This window comes from Gadus chalcogrammus, chromosome 14 (genome assembly GCF_026213295.1).
Source record: "Gadus chalcogrammus isolate NIFS_2021 chromosome 14, NIFS_Gcha_1.0, whole genome shotgun sequence".
Classification (NCBI taxonomy): Eukaryota; Metazoa; Chordata; class Actinopteri; order Gadiformes; family Gadidae; genus Gadus; species Gadus chalcogrammus.
In genome coordinates this window covers 14,160,647-14,184,106 of record NC_079425.1, presented here as the reverse complement: position 1 = coordinate 14,184,106, position 23,460 = coordinate 14,160,647, and the positions used below count along the sequence as shown (strand labels likewise).

At 41.3% G+C, this 23,460-nt stretch overlaps 1 protein-coding gene across 4 annotated transcripts in view; it reads left to right on the top strand.

Annotated features, from left to right (window-relative positions):
* Positions 1-1,404: 1,404 nt before the first annotated feature.
* LOC130403479 (protein diaphanous homolog 3-like) overlaps positions 1,405-23,460 on the top strand; it is a 227,925-nt gene continuing 205,869 nt past the window's right edge. For 2 of the 4 annotated variants that reach the window (XM_056607854.1, XM_056607856.1), the window contains exons 1-4: positions 1,405-1,984; positions 7,294-7,326; positions 7,719-7,910; positions 10,064-10,168. In XM_056607854.1, the coding sequence (XP_056463829.1) occupies positions 1,877-1,984; positions 7,294-7,326; positions 7,719-7,910; positions 10,064-10,168 (438 nt within the window). In that variant the 5' untranslated portion in view covers positions 1,405-1,876. The remainder of the gene's footprint in view (positions 1,985-7,293; positions 7,327-7,718; positions 7,911-10,063; positions 10,169-23,460) is intronic. The other 2 variants (XM_056607853.1, XM_056607855.1) reach the window with 2 other exon arrangements.

The following is a 23,460-nucleotide window of genomic DNA, read 5'->3' as shown; positions in this document are numbered from 1 at the left end:
GGGTACGAGCAGGCGCTCACACTCGGACGAGATCTGAGTGGGAGCAAGATCTGAGACTTGCTCCCATGCGCCCTGACCCATCAAGGTTACACACATCTATGTTCAGCTCCGCTTTCTGCTAAACCAACTTTTTATTATTATTTAATAAATATCTTTTTATGCTTTCTGCTTTTATGTGAAGCAAGCTAGTCTGCCTTGCGTATGAAAAGTGCCACATCAATACAATTGACTAGAATCCCTCATTATTACCTTTGTATAATAAAGTGATTCACAGACATCAGACTGTAATTTTGTCAGAAATTATGTCAAAACAGCAATTCAGCAATACAAACGGCAAACCACTGAAACCTTACCACGCCTTGTGGTACTTGAACTCTGTCCCAACAAACACTAGCACACAGAATGTTGGCCGAAGTTGGCCAACATTCAGTATGTGAAATCAGCCACATATAGGTGCCGGAAAGCCTAACTTGGACGCTGACATTAGGCTAATATGCATCGCTCCAGCACTGCTCCAGCAGTGCTCCTTCATCCACACACTCCGTGGTGTCCGAAAAGCTCAACCTTCTTGCGGACACTGCAGTCAACAGACAGACCCATCCACACAAACCTGTTGGTTTTGGTGCCACTTGGTTGTGTCGTGACGTCATACTACATAAGAAAAGGTAGTCTGACGTCACGAAAATAACTCCAGCATGCATCCGCAGCAGAGTGGAACGTTCTCACAGTGTTTTGGGGAAAATGGCAAAAGGATTTTTAAATAGGATTTTGCCTATTTTCTCTTAATTGGGGACTTATTTCAATTAGTGTGATAAAATTGCATAGATAACTAGTTCCACGTTCAAATAAGACAAATTACGTTTAATAAAAATAATAATGTTTATGGGTTCACTGTTGAATAAAAACCATGACAACAATTGACAAACATTCCACATGTTTGACCCATGGAACTAAAGAAGGTTCGACCCCAGAGGTTCTACTTTGTAGTACGAGTCATGAATCCTCGTTGAGCTTCCCGCGCACGTCCAAGCATAGTGGGGTGCGTTTGTTTTAATTACACGGAGGTGGCCGTTACAACATGGAGCTGGTATACATCAGCTTCATCGCCAGCCTTACCCATACTTTCTCGCTGAAATGTGATTCATTTTAGCATGTTACATATACTGCTGTAAAATAACATGTCACACATTCCTCACTAAATAGCTGGCGTTAAACACATTTCACCCACTCTTGCAATCAGGATAACGATGGAAACTAAACCAACGTCCCTCACGAAGGCAAATATGAGTGACAAGCTCACTGACCAGTCATCGGCCCGCTTGGATTGCAAAAAGTCACCGCCCGACCAATAGCCGTAACCGCCTTCAAATGGTGGACCACTATTGGTCGGATTGAACACGACAGCTGAGCGGCGCGGGTTTGTCAAAAAAAAATTTACAAACTCATTGGAAAATAATACCCGATATGTGCGTTCTTTCATGCTATTCAGACAGTTACTGTAGTTGTTACGGAAGAACTAAACTGTTATTCGCCTAAGCTTTCCGTGTGTTAGGGAAATCAAAACTTTACTAGAAAATCCATTAATTGGATTAGCAAAAGCCACTTTGATTAGCGTGCTGGACTAATGTGGGGTAGGTAGCATAGCGCTAACAGCAGCTTGTTTTCTCATAGGGTTTGGATGACAGCAGCCAACCTGACACTCAGATCTGACGGCCGAGGGTTTTGTAGTTAACAATGCATTTATTGTAATTTTTCTGTGTTTTTAAGAACAGTTTCGCTAAGCTAACGTGTATGCGCTAGCTGTCACCTGTGTTCACTTATTGGAACGCAGGCGTGATTCAGATCATACATACTGGTACGCAGCCCTACTTAAATTATGGATAGCTATTCTGCTGGACGGGAAGGTAAACACCAAAAGAAGAAAGGCTTCACCTCGCAACTCAGCACACCTGGCAATGACGATGGAGACCGTAAGCCCAAGTTTGTAAGTATGACACAAGGTGACGTTATGTGTGTGTCTCGCTGTCGGTTTGATATTTCGACATATCACATTCTTGTAAACGTGTTTTCAACAAATAGTGTAATACAGTGAGAATTGGAAATACAAGTATTTGAGATGTAATGTAAAGAGGTGGTCCCTCTCCCTCTCTCCCTCCCTCCCCACCAGGATGACTTTCCCTCTCATGACAGAATGCAATGGCATTTCAACTATTCCTTGTCAAGCATAGCATCAACCCAGAATGCTTTGCACTATATACACAAATATGATACAATCTGAATCTGTTGAGTTCATTCTCAATTTCATAGTTGGTTAATTATTGACAAAAGTTGCAGAGAACAGAACTAACTGATGAAGCGGCTCCATCCAATTTTTCCATAAGGAGTCAAAAGAATATCTTAAGTCAAAGTCCACTCTTTAATTCCTGACCTTCACTGTTGCTGGTCTGTTGACTTTCGTTTGCTGGGGTGAAATCAAAAGATTAAAATTAGCACAGACTTAACCTTCCGGGCTAATCCCATTGCTCCTTACTATTGCACATCAACTGTTCCCTTATAAGGGCCAGATCGATGTTTCCAGGGCGGTCACTAGGTTTTTGTCTTCTATGTTCTCACTCAACTAAACATATCGATTTAACATAAATACTGTACAGTGTGAGGCATAAGCAAAGGAAAAACACCATCAAAATGTGATTAATCTATCAGCTTGTGTGTGTGTGTGTGTGTGTGTATGTGTGTGTGCTTTGTGTGTGCCTATGTCTTTTTTGTGTGTGTGCGCGGGGGGGGGGGGGGGGGGGGTCATCTCACCTGGGGTCTAGGGTCTACTAGCCTTTGGCCCCTGGGGTGTGGTCTGCTGGCAGGTTCGCCTGATCTGACCAGCTCCACTTCATCCATGTGACCTTGACTGTGGAAATGCAGTCCGTATGCTCTACATTCAGTTTGTTTACATGTATCTTTGAAAATAAGAGGGGTAAGAATTTAATCATTTATATTCTTCCCTGTTTTCTTCTTACAGGTTCTAATGTTATTTTTCTATTAACTTTAGAAAATGCAAATCATTTTCATCATTTATATATATTTTTTATATGTTGAAAACGTCAAATGTTGACATATCAGAATTTCTATTTATCCGAGTTTGTTAGTCAAATCTTGATAATATGACATAGTGCAGATACATCTAAATTGATAATAATATATTAGTATAATATACAAATGATTTTATAATTTAGGCAATATCTGGTTACATCTGGTGCAGAATGGAGGTTTCTCACTTGGAATAGATCACCTTAATCTCCCTTAGCTACCTTATCTACCTTATCTATATGCTTTAAGTGACCTTTAAGCTTAGTTGCACTGTGATTTCAATCCATGCAGATATATTATGTTATAAACTTGTAGTAGCAGAGGAGGACCAGCAGGGAGCAATGCAGGACCAGGAACATCATGGAGAGGCACTATGTGAGCTTTTGCCTGCAGGACTGAAATCTTGTTTTCGGGGTTAAAATCAGCCAGAGAAAAAAGATTGTCAGGAAATGAAACAGGCGACATGTGCTAATGTAACGTGCGATAGCTTTTCTACATGTCATGAATGTGTTCTGAAAGTGTATAAAAGAAAAGCTTCCGAAAAGGGCTGTCACCACAAAATCTTTATGAGCAGTGGAAATAAACCTTATTAAAGTAATGGATGGTTGCAGGAGCTTTCTGTTTTGACTTCACATTAAGAGCGTGACTCTCTCCAGTAGGGAGGGGTATGAAGCCTAGTCCAGCTAGTCTGATGCCTATTTTCATCTTCTCACTCCCAACTATTCCTCAGCCCTAACTTTTTGAGGGAAGGCGATCAAACGGCCGCCCCCCCCCAGCGGCCAGAGGGCCTCTGTTTACTGCCTGACTGCAGGATGCTGCACCTGCGGTAACAGCAGCAGGGTATCCCGGCTCCAAGGGAACTGGAATAAGCTTTGTCTCCCAGGCCCAGTTCACACAGTGTATGTGTGAACCCTACCAAGGGAAGTACACACCTGGAGGTCTTGAGCGAGTGTGGGCAAGGAGCAGTACCGTACTGCTTCCACGGGGTCGGCTTGTCCAATCGAGTCATTATGATGTATGCGTCAGTCCCCTTTCTCTCCCGTATTCAGCCAAAACCGCTATCAGTTTGCTGCAAATTCTCGGCTTCATCGAGATGTGAAACATTTGATGAGATGGTTGCAGTGTTACATCCTGTGAATTTCAATTTCCGCTCAGGTACATGCTACCATTTGAAGGCAGCGTGTTTAGTTGTTTGTGTGTTGAGAATGATTCTTAATTATCTGTAGTCTGCGTGGAGCAAGGTGATGCATCTGTTGCTATTGATTGTTTCTAGCAGATGGAAGAGCTGCTTTGGGAGTAGATTATGAATCTTGCATTGAAACAAACACACAGAGGAATTCACATGCACCACACACACACACACTTCACAACACGCAGATACATACTAAGAAAATGTGTCTATCAACACTCGGTTAAGAAAAGACCAGCACACAACCAGTTGGCATCCTCCGGCACTGTTTAAAAAAGCCTCTTCTCTTGACAAGCTTGGCTTAAACTGATTGGAACAGGTGTTCCTACTTGAGTGCTTTTCCTATTCTATATTCTCTGCTAAATGGGTGTGTGCAAACGTGCATGTAGTTTCTAATGTTGTATATTGAATGTTAATGGTACATTCAGGACTCCTGTGGTTACATTTTCTATTTGACAGATAGAACTTTACAAAAAAACACCATAGATACCCGATAGGCTTGTTGGAAACCCTCATACTTACAAGCTCTTTATCCTGCTGTCTGTCATTATTGGAAAGTAAACCACAAAGTCGTTTCAGGTATTTATTTATCTGACATTGCAGATTCAGCATTTCCCTAAAACTTCATGGATCTCTTTCACTCTTTTTATAATTTCCTTGACCCTCTAATCCAGTGAAAAAAAGCTTAGATTCTTGGTGACTCACCCCTGTTCCTTGCTCAATGACTGAGATGAGACAGCCTCTACATTTAATTAACCGAACCAGGCTGCTAATCAAGCGTTACATGTTGGTATCTCTTGTCACTAACAGTGCACCTAAACCAGTCAAATTTTACGGGTATAATTTCATAGAAATTGTATAAGCTATCCTGATCATGTCAATTCCAGTATCTAAAAAATTGTATTCTGTTTTCATGTTTTAATAATAAGTAGTTACTATTTAAATATACCAGACCAAAGTGGCAGTCAATGGTGGGTTAATCGGGTGAAAGCAAAAGAGAGCAGGGATATGATGTATGAAAAACAAAAAAGCACCTTTACCCTTTCTTTGCCTGCCAACCCCCAATGGGGTAGGGGTGGGGGGGAAAAAAACATTCATGTGAGAATCTGGATTCTATGCTTCCACAATGCTCCTTAGTGGGAAACATATTAAACCTTCTGTCCCACAGAGTTTGTTTTGCCTTTTTTACAGAATTGCAATAGTTACAGATTGTAATTTATCATATCGGCACGCAATAATCGGTGAAATATTGTCATGAGGTCCATGCCGGTTGCCTTTCCTAATGTTTAGCCGTAACGAGCCATTTAATTTCAATCCACTTGTAATTTCACTAATGGACATGAGTGTCCACCCAGATCTATGATTGCTATATCAGCCTACCTGCTTGTTAAGCGCGCCAGTAGATCTAGGTAGATAATAGCTAATCAACATCAAACCTAGCACATGTATTCTACAGTGTGTCCTCTTAATCCCCAAAGCTTACAACCTGCTTACAACCTCAGTAATGAAACAAGGCCATCTGTATTCTGAATGCACCATGCACTTCTAAAATCTGCTGATGGGGGGCTTTATTTGTCACCTTTTTGTTTTTGGAAATTTGCCATTCATTTGTCCACTCATTATCTGAATAATTCTGGATTCGGGCTATGCATGGCTCTTGTCTATTAGTTTGACCTATTGAATGTGCTGCACCATATTTGGCCAGGGTTGGGATAAATTCTAGACAATCATGAAGAGACATTTTAGCTTCCGTCCTGTGGTTCAAGAGCAAGGGCACCAGCAAGTATAATTAGGTAAAGGTCATAGGTGAAGGCCTGGGTGAGCTCGATTCTATTGATCTCTTGAACAATAAAAACATCTCATTAGGGTTATTTTTAATCCTTGGTGTGTGCTTAGTGAACCCCGGGTCCCCCCAGAGGTGGACATCATCTAGTGAGCGTAACAAGTCTGCTTCAGGGTTTACAAGGCCTGGCTTGAGAAGCCAGAGGTTCCAACCTCTGAATTCTGTTTTATGATTGACAATTCAACAATGAACCCAAACATTTGATGTGACCACATGCAAAAAGTACTCCTTATTTTCAGACACTTTGCAGAGGCATTTATATTTTTAATCATCCTTTTCTTCCCCTCCGTGAGACAGGCGTGTACAGCGGCTGAAGTAGGGAATGTTAATCTAGGACAACTCATTAGAGTGGTGCCTGGGTGACAGCTTGACGTGTCGTATTCCTGCCTGCCTTGTACATTTTATGATAATTAACGACAGGCATATTGATTGATGTCTCTTGGGTGCAGGCGCTGCAGCGTGTGAGGCGGAGACCAAACAGAAACTTCTGCCAACCGTCCTCTTTTTACGCGAGATGCGACTTTCAAAAGACCTAATCTCTCTACTGTGAATGTAACACGGCGTCAGTCTGGAACGTAATGGTGTAATGAGTTCGTTTTGACAGGAGGCCTCGCGAGGGTTGAAACGGAGGAGTTGTGGGTGTTTTTATTTTACCGCGGTTGCATAATGCGCTCCGGTGTTGCGACGTTAGTAGCAGCAGTGCTCGCTGAAGCAGGACCATTCATTACGAAAAAGAACCCACCACTTCTTAGAAATATTATACTCAGTCAATAGAGTGTGTCTGTGTGTGTATATGTGTGAGCAACATTCACATCTGAAGTTTTATTCCATTTATTTAAAACTCTGTAATACTTTTATTCTTAACGAGACCATTTGACGTCTTCACTACAATAACGGCCCACTGATCACAAGACAAAGTTGTAATAAATGACCCCTCCCACTCTTTTTTTATTCGGTGTAACGGGCCCTTCTTGTTTATTCCTGTCCCACTCTCTTATGTTGTTGCCTTAATATTCAGGCTGTATAGTTTAGTTCAATTCTTTTGCCGTCTCCTCTGACCTAAATGATGAGGTTTCTCGCCAGCATAGTTTGTAAAGGTGTTATATAAATGAAGCTAAACTTGATCATTAGTCACCTTTTTTATATTTCCTAATTCCATATTCTTCTTTTTTTTTTATAGAATTTGCACTTTAAAAACCTCACAGATGATGTGGTAGGTTCTTTCAACTGCTGTCTTTACTAGTAACTAGCTAGCTAACTAACTAACTTTCAGGAATGGATGCTGACTAACGTTAACTCTCTCACTAATAGAATCTATGATGGTTGAAAACTAGCAGTAATGACTGCTGGTGGCGAAACTACTGAAAAACCCTGCACACTGTTCACCGATGACCAAGCGTTTGCCTTGCATAGCCTGTACAGCTTGGAGTTGTGTGTTTATTTTAACCCCTTCATTTTTAACCCCTTCATTTGTTTTCTGCATATTTACATAACTTTGTCACCCGTAAAGAATGCCATGATGCTTTGTATATGTTGGTAATCCTATGTAATTACATTGATAAGCATATATCAACATGACTGGTCTTGTTATCTGTCCCCGTACAGCTGGACAGGTTTGCCAGTATCCGTATCCCAGGTAGTAGGAAGGAACGCCCCCACTTGCCCCACGCAAAGCACGGCTCCACTGATTGGTCGACTCCTTCCTCCACCTCCTCCTCCACCATCTCCCAGCTAGAGGAGTTGTCCTCAAAGATCACCTCAGAGAAAGAGATCCTGGCTCTGTTTGAGAAGATGATGGTATGTCGTGCTCTTTGGTTGTTGGTCTCTGAGTTTCTGATCTTCTTTCTCTAGCTCTCTCTCTGGCTCTGTATCTCTCTGTCCCTTTCTGTCCTTCTCTCTTTCTGTCTCTCTCTCTTGCTCTGCTCTACTCTGCTCTGGATGGATGGATGGATGGGTGGATGGCTGGATGATAGGTGAGTAGGTGGGTGGATGGATGGGTTGGTGAATGTGTGTGGGAGCTAGGCTGTTGCGCGATAACAGGTGTTGTCATCACACACTTACGACTCGACCTGATGTATGTGTACCCGAGAAACCAAAAGGCTGGCACATGAAATGGACGTATTAAACTTGATAACTTCTTTGACGAAGGCATGTATCAATTTGATGGGCTTTGGATCACATACACTGATCCAAAAGCCCATCAGACAGGCTATATTTCCTGGTGTGTGTGTGTGTGTGGGTGGGTGGGTGGGTGGGTGGGTGGGTGTGTGTGGGTGTGTGTGTGTGTCACACGATAATGCTAGTACTGCAGTTAGTCACCCTTGTCAATAACATGACAATGGATATTTTAATATCTACACCTCAGACCCAAAGTGGTTAGAGGACTAAAGTGGGAGGACTGGTCGGCGAGAACTTGGGGGAAATAGGAATAAGGAGAAGACCTGGGGGAACAGGACTAAGGGAGAGGACTGGGGCGGAGTGTTTGGGGGGGGGGGGGGGGGTCTGAGCAGTTATGTGAGTCTGCGCTCAGCCTGACAGGCAGCAGTAGACATACCGGTTACCAGGGAAACGTGCTGGTGGGGGTGCTGCCTTTGATGGTTTTCCTGTTACAGCTGGGTGTCTGACTCATGGCTGTGCCAGAGCAGGATGTAAACACTCGCATAACGGATGCTCTCTGCCCTCCACTCATTCTCCAATTCATTTACTCATACCCTTCCTGAAGTAGAGCTTCACCCTCATACACATAATGTGTGAACATGCTTATCCTGGTGGCTACCTGGGGATAGCACACTCAGTCGGAGCCTGGTGGCACGAAAGAACTACAGTCTGTTATTAATGCAGTGAGGATGCGTGTATGAATACATCTTTTTTTTATAATCAATGTATTTATAATTTAGTTAAAGTTAGTCCATCTTTAAGTTGCGTTCACAACAAAAGCAAAGCACATTTTTTTTGTGCGGCCCGATAACCTACTAAGTCAATACAAAGACGCAAATAGACGCAGTGAGAATGGCGCAAGCGGCAGTGATCCATACGCACCTCCTTGAAAATGCGCTGTGTGTGTGTGCATTCAAGATGGTGCATCAAGCAAATTAGGCAAATATAATCTGCTGTCTTTTTGTCAAACTGTATTATTTTCAGAATTAATGAACTGGAAAAACTGTATAATACAGTGTTTTGTCTAAATACCCCTATTGATAACTCGTCTACTCATTGAAGCACAGCATTTGCTACAATGGGTGGAACAAGGAATAACCATTTGCTGTGTTGTTTTCTCTGATGCTCTGCGAAAGAGCTTTTATTGTTTAGTAACTGACCTAGCCATTTGATGTAAAATTTAGTTCCAGATCAAAGGCCTTTAGACTTCACTTTAATGTATTTTTGTCTGATGATTAATATTTAATCCAAACCAATAAACCATTCCACCTTTTGATACATTTTCTTGTAATTCTTGTTTCAAATGTTTTGCCTCCTTTTTATTTGTAACACTGTCCTGTACGCTCCACTCCATCTGGTATTAAATTAAGTCTCATCTAATCTATTCTCTTGCAGCCTTCATGGTAAATGCATTAGATTTATATTCAAACTATTTTACCATGAAGTTATTAAACAGATGCTACCCTGTCTTTTCCCCCAAACTTAATAATAAATAATAATACATTTAATTTAGAGGCGCCTTTCAAGACACCCAAGGTCACCTTACATAGCATATAGTAATCATACATTTTTTAAAAAACAAGACATTGTGGAAAAAATAAATAAATAAATAAATAAACATAAGCAATAAGAAATAAATAAAACAAAAACAAGACAAAACAAAACAAAGAAAAAAACAATCAAAACAGTGATCAGTTAGACGTTGTGAACTTGAAATGCTATAGTCAGTGTTGTCCATCCATTCATCACTGAATGGTCCAATCCTTGAGCTTTGAATGTCTTTCTCCTCGCAGGAGGACATGAACCTCAATGAAGACAAGAAGGTTCCTCTGAGGCACAAGGACCTGACCATGAAGAGAGAGATGGTCATTCAGTACGTCTTCACTGCCTCAAAAACCGTGAGTCCTACCCCTCGCCATATCTACACACCACATGCTTCCAGCCCAATACCTTTTATTTGACTACTAGATTAATAAAATACTATGGGATTTATGCAAATTATGTTTGTACGCCTAAGATTATGTAATTGCTCAATGATTTATGGAGAACCAGCAATGCTTGGTGCTTCATAGTTGTTGTAGCCACCAGAATCTTTTTAAATGTAACTGTTTTATTCAACGGAATATGATAAGTTCCATCAAAAACTGCAACTACCGGTATATAAGACATTTTGTGAATGAGTCGTCCTTTATTTAAAATTAGAAAAATCCTACCATCTTCTTATAAAATATTCTAGTTGGTCAACTTGGTAGGCGATCTACCTTTTTGCACTGAATTTAAACAAAGCACGTATAATAAATGCTTTTCCTACTCTGTGTGAACTCTGTGACGTTTATCAGCAGTTGCCATGGGAACCAATATCCTTGTTGAAAGGGATTCAAACAGGAATACAGTGAAAACATTAGCTTTTCATATGTTACTAATGGCTATCGAGAACGCTTATGTGGCTATGCTAGGTCTCTGCTAATTACGCCTGGATGTGTGACTTTCATCACAGCCGTTTCCAGATTATGTTAAACTGGTCTGTGGAAATGGAGAGTGTGATACAACATAATTTGGAACAAAAATACATTTGCTGGCTTCACATTCTGCTGCATCCGTTTTTGTTTTGCATTCATCAATGGCAACAATCATTAGTTTTAAGTGCAGCAGGATAATTGATTTGTTTTTCACGTATGTCATTTTAGTTTAGTTTCAATGTTGTTGATTTTGCTTGCCTTTTTAAAGTGTTGGTACCACGCCATTTTTCATCCCCTCTAAAAGCAGACTGCAGAAGACCTTTGAGTGTGTTTTGATAAAACTGTCAGAGTTTGTTGGAAAACGATTGAGTGTCTAAAGAAAAGATTACTCTGCACCACGGGTTTTCTCCCGGAGAGAAACAGAAGGGCACACTCGCCACATCAATTTCAATTATCCAAGAACCTATTTGAAATTAAAAATAAAAGCCTTGCCATTCAAAAGGCACATGGCGCTATGAAATATCAGCCCTACAGCAGTTTTATCTCATTTGTGGCAAATGTTCAATGTTTCTCCTTAATAATGGAACAAATATAAATCTAGATGAAAAAATACATTTGTTATCTTCTCAACAAAATAAAACAAATTACGAAAAAAATAACTCTTATTCTTAATTCAAAATTGATTTTATTTGTTCTGATGGCTTCCTGCGAACATTGGTATGAGCGGCCCCTTTGTAAGTGAAAGGACATTGCATGTTGGCTTGATGTGTGCCTCTTGGTTTGGCTGTCTGCCTTGTTAAGTGTATTTCAACGGAGACTCTGGCTGGTTTTCCATCATGTCTGTAAAACTAAAAACTAAAACTTGGAATAAAGTGCTAAATGCAAAAAGGTGTTCTGTCCATCACTCGCTATAAATTATGCATGTCTATATAAACAACCCTCTCTATCTATTTTTATGACCCCAAAATCAATCTTCGCAACGGTTTTTATTTTGAAACCCATACAGGCTCTATTTCTGATAAAGTTGGTGTCCAGACAGGGTGTTTTCAGGAAAAAATGACCAGCGCTGGAAGAGTTTGTTTTCTCCGTTAGCCAGTTACGTGCTGACAGATCCTCGCCTCCAGCGACAAGAATGGTTGAAACAATCCCCCCCCCCCAGGTACTTCAACTACACCTCAGCATCATGAGAGGCTGATCAGGGCTGGATAGGAGGAGCACCATCTCTTTGTTCTTGTTCAGTAAGAGAGGGATGGTGATTTGTTGATTAATCTAAGAAATGGACACAGTGTTGGCTGGCTCACCCCCGGAGTAGTGGAAGACACTTAGACACTTAGCGTGGTTAGGGCGAGGCAGTCGTTCTTAACTCGCATTAGATTAGCTGGAGCAGGTTTCATTCATTGGTAGCAGCCTTGTTTTGCTTTGATTTAATCGACTCTAGCAAAGGTATCTCTTAAACCAGTTATTTTGTCCGCCAAATGGGACCAGGGTTTCACACATTTAATCTGGAGGACATTATTAGTAAGGTTAGTGGAAGATATTTTCTTTCAACCCAACGTGATGTGAGAAGCGTAGGCCGTGTGTGTGTCTGGGGATAAGAGTAGTAAGGTGGGGGGAGCTTGTGGGTCTGACGACGTGTTGCCCCAGGATCCATCTATCAGCAGTCTCTTTGGCCCCCCTGCTCCAAGGGCCATGGGGTCTTTGTGCTGGACTTTTAATTTAGCCGGAGCAGTGGGGGGGCGAGGAGGGCACAGTTGGACATCGCAAAGTAATCAAAAACATATTTACTTGTCAAAACCCCTTCACCCCACACGTAAGGAAGGTGTTTCAAACTCCTCTGCTTGCAGTCGGGAAAGGCCAAGTGAGCAGCAAGGTGTGAAGGATGAATACAAAGCAATGAAGCAAAGTTCTTGCTCTCGCCGTCTTCCTGGATGTGTGTGATGTCTTGCATTCTGTGCCGTGTGGGAAGTTTTAAACTTTACTGTGGATGATTTATGGGTTATTATGTGATTCAAACTTTTGTTTGGATGGTAATTGTTTCCCACTGTAATAAAAACCTCTAGGGCTGCACAATATCTAGAAAAACATCCATTGCAATATTTTTTTATCTGCGATATATATATATATATATATCTATATATATTATAGATATATATATTGCGATAGGAAAAAGTACACATTCCTGTAGTATTCCTTGATTAACGTGCCTACTAAGTTTTTGCTGGCAACTCACTTGTATTGTCAATCAAGGGGTGGGACAGTTTTTTTTTCAGAAAAAAACATTAGGATGGCTATACCACATTAAAAGAGAATAATAAAAAAACTAATTGTGGTTATTAGAAAAAAAATACATTTTGATACACTACTAAGACATTACAGACTATTATTGTCCAGTTTGTTCGATTTTAAACGTCCTGTGTAGTACCTTTTACTTTACACAGTTTAGTTCTAAATTTATTTCAGCTGTGGTTGGGAATCTTTAGTAGGCTGATTTTAGCTTTTTGACAATGTCGTGTTTCCCTAAAAAGTCTTAACAGGAAGAACAAGAGACAGTGCTCTTGGGCTTTGTGCCCAGAGCTCATACTATTTCATATTTTATGCATATATATGGGTTCCGGGTACGGAACCCATATACAATATATGGCTTGCCTTGACATTGTTCTACACTTGCCTTGACATTGTCCTACACAACAGCATTTGCTGCCAAATTTGCAGCCTTTGACTCTGGCATAAATCATCTTGCATCCCATATACGCAATGTGCTTGTTGCTCGCTATGTTTATTTCATTACCCTCTAGTTGATCATATTCTGCTTGCCTTACTGTGGAGACACTGCTAATGCGGGCCATGCTAATGTGTTGAATTTGAGGCCCCCGGGTCAGCCCACTTGTGAGGAAGCAAGAACACTCCCATCTATTCATTTTCAATCTGGTGTTTCGTTCACGAGCCATCATTTGATACATTCGCATTTCTTTTTGTTTTTTACTTTAAAAGTGGGGGAAAAACTCGCACAGTAGAGGCCTGTTTTTTAAAGATGGTACTTTCCTAGATAGATTAGTGGACGCAATCGAGATTGAACTTTCTTAATTATTTAGCTAAATCAGACTATTTATTCATGAAATAGTGAAGTACAAAGATACAGGTAATTTCCATCCGTCACCTCGCGTCTCGTTGCCCTACTCATGAAACTCTTTCAAGGGTGTTGGTGCTGAAAATATCCCCTGACATGGGGGAGTCTTACCATCTCGAAGCGGCTTCCTAACCCCGGGTTTAATTATACAACAAGGTTGACCTGCCTTTGGTGCTGTAGGCCGTGCTGGGACTGGAGGGATGGGGAGCATGTGTACTCTTGTGCTGCACGCACGTGGATTCTAGACATGTGCCCGTAGGCTTATCTGCTTATACAGTTGGCTTTTAATTCTCTTATTGGAGAAGGGAAGGGATCTATTCAACATTTTCTTTAAATGTCAGGCTCATTACCAATGCTGTGTCCCAAGATTTCATCTGGCAATTTATCTGTGGCGGCTGCTGCTGCTGACTCTAGGACAGCATTAACTCCAATCCATCACAGCACCGCCGTCCTGAAGGCTGGCTCTCGCTGTAATACTTTAATGCCACAAGATAGAAAATCTTGCACCACAGGCAAACCCGGCCTAGGATTTTATTTCATTTGTCTATCCCTTCATGAAAGCACTTCACAATTGTACTATTAAGTGCTTTTGCCCGTCTCATTTGAAGTTTGCTGTAAAGCTTACTCCATCTGAAGTTCTGCACATGTTTATGTGCTCTCCAGAAGGGGGAGCAGCTTGAGAATACGTGTTCAGGTGTGGAGAATGTTCCACTCCGTTCGCTCCAGCGTCTCTAATTTGGAGATTAGACCCAAGTAAATCCAGTTCATAATGTAGCTCTTATCCTCTGTCTTAATACAGTGCTTGTGACTGTTTAAGACTTTATCTACTAATTAAGTCACCTGAACTTTCAGAGTTAAGACGAGCTTATCTGGTACCTGCCCTCCCCATTCCTCTGTCTTTTCCTATTATGAGCCAAATAATATGCAATTGTGTATCGCCGAGTCCAATATTTTACAGCCTGGTCCTGGTTGAGCATAAAGATTATTCTACCTGTGTCTTATGGGAGGCCAGAGTGCTTTACATTAGCGAGGCTATGATGCTGCTAAGGCATGTATGCAGCCTAGAAACGTGAAGAATACAAGCCAGAGTAAAGGTCAATGGGTGTGGATGGGATATTGATTCTTTTTTTTTTTTAAGAAACGCACACTGAGAACCATTACCATCTTTTCTGGGTGGATGGACTTTGTCTATTAACTTGCAATGACGCTTTCATTCAAACTGTGTTCTGTCCAGCTTGCATCCATGTTGGCTGTTGTTTCCAAGTATTGTACTTCGAGAGATGGAAGTCGTTAACCAGTGAGATCAGGGCAACGTTCTAATGAAGATTTAATATGCACTCATTACAATGATGTTTATTTGTTAGGCTGCGGCATTTGTTTCACAGTGTAGTCTACAGAGTGGGTGTATTTGTACACACGCATCCTTTAAACTAAACAAAGGGTATTTTAATTTAGTAAACATATTATTATGGTAATTTGCATGGCAAGTTATAAGGATTTGCATCCCTTCCACGTCCTTATTGAGATGGCACTGGAAGAGGAAATGTCAATTGGCCATCTTGCAATTCTGAAATTTTAAAATGTAATTTAGATGGCTCGTTGCCATCCAGTCTTCTCGCTGGCCCTTGTCATTTTATTTGCCGTACATGATCAACATTATTGCTGTTCAGGAGGGCTGGCACTCTCAAGCCTATTGTGATTGTGTTGGGGAGGGCTGGTCATGTCTGGAACAGAAAGCCAGGGAAACGCCTCTCATTCCCAGACTGTGAGTATGTATCTGTTGTGTTTTCGGTCGTATCTGTGTCCCAACCTGCTAATAAGTGTGACAACTGTAGGTGACCCCGATAGTCAGGCTCCCTTAAATCTTGTGTTTCAAGGCAAACAACGTACCAATTATGATGTCCATTATGATTGCTCATTATGAATAGGCCTCTCAAGCAGTTGTAATTTTCTGATTGTTGTCCGTCTTCCTTGTGCTTGTTTTGTCTGACGTACCTGATGTGGTCCTGTGGTTTTGTTTCCTGTGCTCACACAAGTATAGAACATATGAACATTTAGCAAACAGTGATGTTTTAGGTTTATTTTTCCCTCAAGCCGTGTTTTTAGATAGCGAGAAAGCTTTTGTTATCAAGTAATAGAGTAGGTTGCATGTCCAATTGAAGTGGCAGTTTAAAGTTGTATGACAGCAAATCACATTGACATTCCCCAATGATTCTTCACTGGCTCGGTTTGTTATGGGTACTGCTGAATCTGTTTATTTCTGTTTAGGCTTCTGTGAACAAAGCTAATCATCTATGATTTATGGGTCTGTTTCAGTGGAATCAACATAATTCCTATTTATATTTAATTTTTCTCTTCTCTTTTTTTCTCTCTCACTCTATGTGCTTTTTCTTTGAATGTAGAACCCTTGGGTATGTTCTACCACAGTGTTTCTCAACTGGTGGGTCGTGACTCGTGACCCACCAGTTGAGAGTTTGTGTGGTAAAAAAATAATCAATTTGAACTTTTATTTTACTTTTTACTTCGATTTTATTATTACAAGAGTAATGTGCTTTGAATAAAATTATGAAATATTAGTTTATTTATGTTTCAAAAGGTCACGATGACATTGTGTGTTATACTAGCCCATTTTTTTGTAATAAATGTGTTCAGTTTGAATGGTATGAAAGTGGGTCTCGAATTAATGACCATGGGAAAATGTGGGTCCTGAGGCCAGACCGGTTTAGAACCATTGTTCTACAAAGAAACGACCTTGGGCAGCTTTGCCTTTGGGCACAGTAATGCATCGGTAATGCAATGCATCCGTTTTTTACATGACTCTGCATAGGCTATGTTTTACGTGTAGCATCTAAATTGAAGATGGCTGTGTATAATTTTTCAATCAACACCAGCTCCTTCATGTGTGTTGGCGTCTTCCGCCTGCAGTCCCTGCATTGTGTTTTCTCTATAATGGAAGGCAGCCTAATTCTGTATAATTGTCACATTAGACATGTTCATCTAACAAACTAAATGGAACGCATAATGGGACGGCCGCATTGTCGATGCAGTGATACAGAACTGTTGGATTTTGCCTGCTAATGTGTATTCCGACGATTAGAGAGGAAAATATAATTTATAGGAAATAAAAAAGGGAGTCTTACTCCATGCTACTTAATCCTGTTTTTAAGCTTTGGGAACCAAGAACGTCAGGAAGTAAACCCTCTCGTGACATATTCCTAGTCCCCTTGGATGACGTAAACCCCATTAGAACATCGTACCCTTAATATAAGCAGCGACTGAAAATAATTACTTTAATTTGAATTTCTCTGGTGTGCTTTGCGAGTAAAAGTTGCATTAAGCAACACATTTACAACCAAGGTCATGCTCTGTCCTTTTGTGGCTTAAGATAAGTAAACCCTTTCTGAAAAGAGCAAAACAGTTCTTGCCCCAATTATTGCTTGTGTCTTGCCCTTTCAACAGTATCTTGCTACCAAAAGGGAAAGATTTACCACTGCTCTGTATCATTACATCTGCCTGTGTGTTCCTGCCCATCTGCACCCTTACCTGAGTCCCCACGCTCTGCTTCATTCTCTTGTTAATGCGATGGCCTTCAATACATCTGAGATTGTCTAGGGTAAGATGGCCCTCAGCAAACTACTCTTTACTTGTCAGTTTGCCACAGGCGAAAGCTCCCTTTTGCAAAGCAATTACCTTAATGGAAAAAAAAAAGACACAACCGTCATTTTGATTTTGCATTTCAATACTTATGATAAATTTGTTATCTTATAATTACAAGATAGGTATGGTAATGGAATGTGTGTTAATGAAATGAACACGGAATACTAATAACGTTTGAAGCCACAGTAAATACAAATGGAGGGAAGTCTTTTTTTCTTTCGCCTTGGTTGGAATGATGGGACTGCGGATGAAAATTTGCTTTTTTGCTAACTCTGGCACATTTACATTTTGAGTGTAAAGTAAAAATTTCAATTGATGTGCATCTTCCCTTTTTTAAATTAACAAATAAATAAATTTGGGTTGTAAATACAAGTTTAGGATTTTTTTCTAATTGTGAAATAGAGAGAGAAACTGAATGAAAATTGTGAATCACAATTATCATGACAATTGATATCAGTGTTATAACAGTATATCAGTATTTATACACTTTTTCTTTGTATAAATATTATGATAATACAATCCAATGTTGAAAATATGAACTTGATAAATCACAAACAGGTAGATATCTTAAGAACCCAATATACAATTTTGAACTTAACCGGACACTTTGGAATGACATAAACATTGAATATGGCACCACGTGCCATATTCCACCACCACAACCTTGAGGTATCTGCACTTGGTTCACACTACAGATAAGAGGGCCTTTTCCATGGCTGGGAAATCTCTGGGGCGCTGTCACTGCCTTTGGTCATGTTTTTCATTGAACAAACTTGCGTTGCATGCTTTCCCTCCGTGCCTGTGTCCGGGAAGCAGTTGCTAACTTTGGTTGATGTTGATTTACCACAGAGAAATTATTATCACGATTTTTTATGATGGTTTAATTTGACACGGTAATGATACATTTTGGATAGATATCAACGCGGTTTATCATAAAACCCTTCACAGTTTCATATAAATAATGCATAATGCATAAATAACGCATCTGTAATACTTGGGTGTTTTGCACTCAAATGTAGAAAGTATCATAGGACGGTGGTGGTGTTCGCGGTGTTTGCACTTTTTACTGTCATGTAAATTTACAACGGGCAAAATGTGTCGCCGTAAGCCGACTAACTTTCTTTAATTCGGATATTGATGGTGCGCGCCTTTTTGTTTAAGATATAAAAAACATAAAATTTTACATACACACGCAAACAGATATTTTTGTTTTTTAAATACATTTTTGGAAACAAAAATTCATGTTTTCCGCAGTGTGCCTCTCTGGTATTGAGCGGGTCTGCAGGATCGCACTCTGCACAACCCAGTCAGTAAAAAAGTGAATGTTCACGTATCACTCCGTAATCAACGCTTTCCAAGCATCGGTGGTGATTGCCACTTTCTCCGCTAAGGACAGGATCTCACGGAGGGAGGTTGCGTGATCTGATCGTATTTCTCGAGTCAGATTACACAGTGCCATGTCGCCAAACTTTGACTGTGCGGCTGGAGAAAATGTCCCAGCTACCGAATTTCAAATAGCATGCATATGCATTAGTTATATTTTCTCAATTTAATTTACAGAGCAATCCCTGCAAAGTTGGGGGGGGGGGGGGGGGGGGGACTGCACTTTTCCAGCAGGATTGCGGGATAAAAGATGAGGTCAAACGAGCCAGGGCTTGTGAGTCGTATGCGGGCAGCAGCGTGCTCATCAGAGGGAAGCAAAAGCTCCTATACATGGTGACCTGAGGATTATGAGAGAGGGGGAGCTTGTTGGCTTTTCCAGTACAGCGCTCGCGTCCTCGTTAGCAGCTCGTCTCATTAGCCACAGGGGCGTTTCCTCTCTTCTCCGACTACTTGCTAAAAATTAGTGCTTGGGTAGTGCAGTGAAGTGGAGAGCTGTAGGGTACAGCTTTTACTGTTTGGGAAAAAAGATTTCAGGGTAATATGTAACCTCTAGAGCCCCTAAGAGTTTCTCTTCCGATAGAGTTCCACTTAAGTTTGCCAAAGTCTCTTCAGATGGAAAGAGTTATGCATGTTTGGGAATGTCCCTTAAGATGGAGTTTCTTTTTTTAAAGGTCTCATGGCATGCTACTCTATGGATGCTTTAATATAGGTATTAGTGGGCCCCAAACACATTTGAAGACGTTCCCGAATTTCAGCCGTGGTGCAGAATTACAGCCACTACGAGCAAGTCGCACATTGAACTTTCCCCAAACGCGCCGTTTTGTCGTCTGTAGCTTTAATGCCAATGAGGAGGAGAGAGGCGGGTCAAGGCGGAGGGTGGGGGTGTGGCCCTGAGCAGCTTGCTGACAGGCACTCTGTTTACAGTGCATGTATCGCAATGGCGAGGCGCACACAGCCTTTGGCCGTGTTCTGTAAATATTCTAGGACACTCTGGGTGCTCGGCGGGAGACCTGGAGCTCTATATCTCAATAATATCATATAATAAATAGATATCCATATCCTTTCCACCAATTCCTTCTAAACCATGGCTGAGATAACCCCCACTACAGTATCGTTGTGGAAATACCAGAGACGTGAGAACCGACGTGTGCAATAACACCAACAGCAGAACGGTTATCCAAATAACTAAGAAGTTTACAACACTTGCGTTACAGTGTGTGTTATCACAAGCACACACACGCACACGCACACGCACACATGTGGCGCTCGCACGGGCCAAATTCTCTGGGCAGGCAAGGCAGAGAAAGGGGAGGTAGCTTGGCCCCTTATGACGACATATGGCGCCACATTCCAAATCAGCACGCTTGAGCTTCCATTTTTTCAAAGGCGAGCTTGATATCTTGTGCTCTTTTTACACCAAATGCAAGTTTTAGCCACTGGGGGACCATAGGGAGGCTAGGGGAACTATTAATGTTAGAAAACCTCATAAAGTGAGATTTTCATGCCATGGGACCTTTTTAAATATTTTATTGATGATGCATTACATTTTTTGTTTCCTTTTAAAAAATGTCAAATGTGACAAGAATCACAATATGTACATGTATTAAAATTTCTTGTGTAATAAAAACCTTTACCAAATTACAATACATAATCTCAAGGTAAATTGTATCTTAAAAAAATCACGATCTTTGCGATGAATGGCCCATTGCTGATTAGGAACTGAATGTATTGGGTTCTAATCGTGGATTAATCGAGTGTCATGTCAGAGGGGAAGAGGAAGAGGGCGGCAGGTTTCCATGCTTCAAGGATGACCTGTGTGTATGTGGGTGCTGTCGGTATGCAAGGCTTCATCTTCCCTGCCTGTTCTGGTTGGCGGGAGGCTTGGGTAATGAGGCTGATGTTGTTTGATGTGAAGCGCTGGGCCTTCGGTGGTTGTTGGCAGGGTGTTGGGCAGGGAGGGGTCAGACAAAGTAACGGAGCCGGTACAGCAGCTCACAGGGCCCACTGTGCCAGGCCCTTCCAGCCTCTCCACACGGACTCCCAGCTGAGGAGCTCAGACGCTCCGTTTCCATTTACTCACTTAGCTTCCAACCCTCCCATCTCCCCATGGCCTTGCCTCACCAAGGGCTCCTGCGCTGACTGCACCGCTTTAGGTGTCGAGAGCTGCATAAGCTTAGGTGCTAGTGAGGTTTGACAGAGGAGAATGTCATCTTTTTATCCCCTTTGGGAAATTTCCAGAACTTCAACAGAACAGGTTTCTGCTCCTTTTGAATATACGAAGTGCAAGTAAGTCTGAATGAAGAAAAAGGTTCTTTCTTCACATTCTATAGTCTATTTTCCATAGAGTGTGAATCGCTTGTAAAAAAATCCTGTATGACGCCGACATGGAATGTGCTTGCAGCTTCATGGTAACACAGTGGAAGCAAGGAGATGTCAAATGGCTTATGCCAGAAAATAGGTTGGTGATTTTCCGTGTTTGACATTCATCAAACTTTCCCTAAAGAATTTAATTGAAGGTTAATAACTTCTAAATTTGAAGCTTTGTTGAAAATGCAGTTGGATCTCTTGATTTTATGAATTAATCAATCAGCTTTGGACACACTAGAATATTTTGTGTTGCCATCGCATATGGCTAACAGTATGCTACACGTTTCTGTCATCATTCTCTTCTACTCATTTATTGGTTGTGGTTAAATAACAGTGTTTATGTGGTTCAATTGACTTCTCATAGGCCTAAATCACCAGTGGTGGCACCGTAATATTGGGCAGCTTGGCAATCCCATGTCCAATAGCAATAAAATGGCTATTGTTTAAGAATTGAGTGGCGTTCGGTAGCGGCAGAGCGGCCAGACGGCCGTCGCTGTGAATAGTAAATTTGAAGTGTTCAAATCACTGAAAACAATCGCCGGCGTCCTTCCTAGCGATTGCAAACGGGTTGCAAAAATAAACCCTGAAATATAGAAGGAGAGGCGGATATTATGTCCAAACAGGTTCCCCTTCAGCACAATTCATTTTCCACTCCCCTCTTGTAAATGTGTTCAGTTCAGTCCAAGTTCTTTCTTTGTCAAATGCCCAACAAAATCAGGCAGTGAGTCACAGTCATTGCTACCAGATATGTTTTCGTTTTCCAAGCCCTCCTCATCAATGCAGGTAATTTGTATTGGAGCATGGTGTGCCGGTTCAGATGTCTTGTGATTTGTGGAAAAAGCTATCCCTGATCCTGGTGGTTTTGTTGCGGATTCTCCGGTACCGTTTGCCAGACGGTAGCAGAGTAAACAGTTTCTGACTATGATGGCTGCTGTCCCTGATTATAGTCAAGGCCTGTTCCTGGTCCTCCACCTCTACACTCCTCTGAGTGAAGGAGCTACCAGCAATTCACCCATAACTGCTCCCACTGCCCAGGAGAACACAGCCCAATTCATCCACACCATATTACTGCTTGTTCGTTCATCGTAGCAAAAGTTTTAATTTCCAAAAAGCCATCCACTAGCCTTCTCGTGGTTAGGGTCTAATTTATGCCAAGAAAGCCTTAAGAAAGTACATGCATTCAAACTTTAACCAACGTGTACCATCGTTTTGTGCTATATGGAAATAGCGATATATGTTGCAATGTGCTATGTGAGCACTGTTAAATGTTTCATCCCAGGGAGTAAGGCAAGATCAGAATTGTCTGCAGACAGAGTTGTGAATATAATATGTAATATGTATGTATATTTAAAACCAAAACAATATTTTGGATGAAAAACAGTTTTCTGGACTTTTCCATGTCTACTTCTTCCTCTTCTCCTTGCACTGAGCAATCTCCTTATATGGCCATCTTCCCTTCTTTCCTTCTCTCCTGCCTTAGCTTTAAGGTATAAAGTGTGCCTGTGTGACAGCAGCAATGCTTGAAAGCCTGTGGTTTCAGATGCTCTGGTTGGCCGTGCTACGCTTTCACCGTCCTCTTAGTGGCAGTGTTGGCTATGTTTTGCAGAAGAGGTCTCTGCCCTGTGTAGACCCCAGCAGTGGAACAAAAAGGTTGAACATATTTGGTCCTGCAGACAGCCAATGATTTCCATGTTCCTGTCAGAGCTGTTTATGTCTGGCATCTCCGGCGAACAAATGCTTGTGCTAACCTTTGTATAGCCCCCCTGACATGGCAAATATTCAATTTGCCAAGTTTATCTCACAACAAGTACAGTTTTAATCACTGGAAGGAAAACCAGCAAATATGCTTACCATACTAAACAGATTTTTACATTGTGAGGAAAAAAAAAATACATTTATTTATTATTTATTATTCTGAAATTAACCTAGAAAAACGACCACTACTGATATTGAGCCTCATGACCTCTCCTAGACCCTCCTCGGTAGCCCAACCAGAGGGCTTGTGAACGTGTTCTGGCTCCGTGCTCGCCTCGATTGAAGCCTGAGATCTCCTGTGTACATCTTCTCTCAGGGTCCTGGCTCCTCCACCCCTAGGATCATCCACAGCTACCATCTCCATCTGCTCAGTCTCTGCAATTCAACTCAGTTCAATTAAAAATGGCTTTCGTGCCATGAAAAATAAACATTTGCTCCGAAA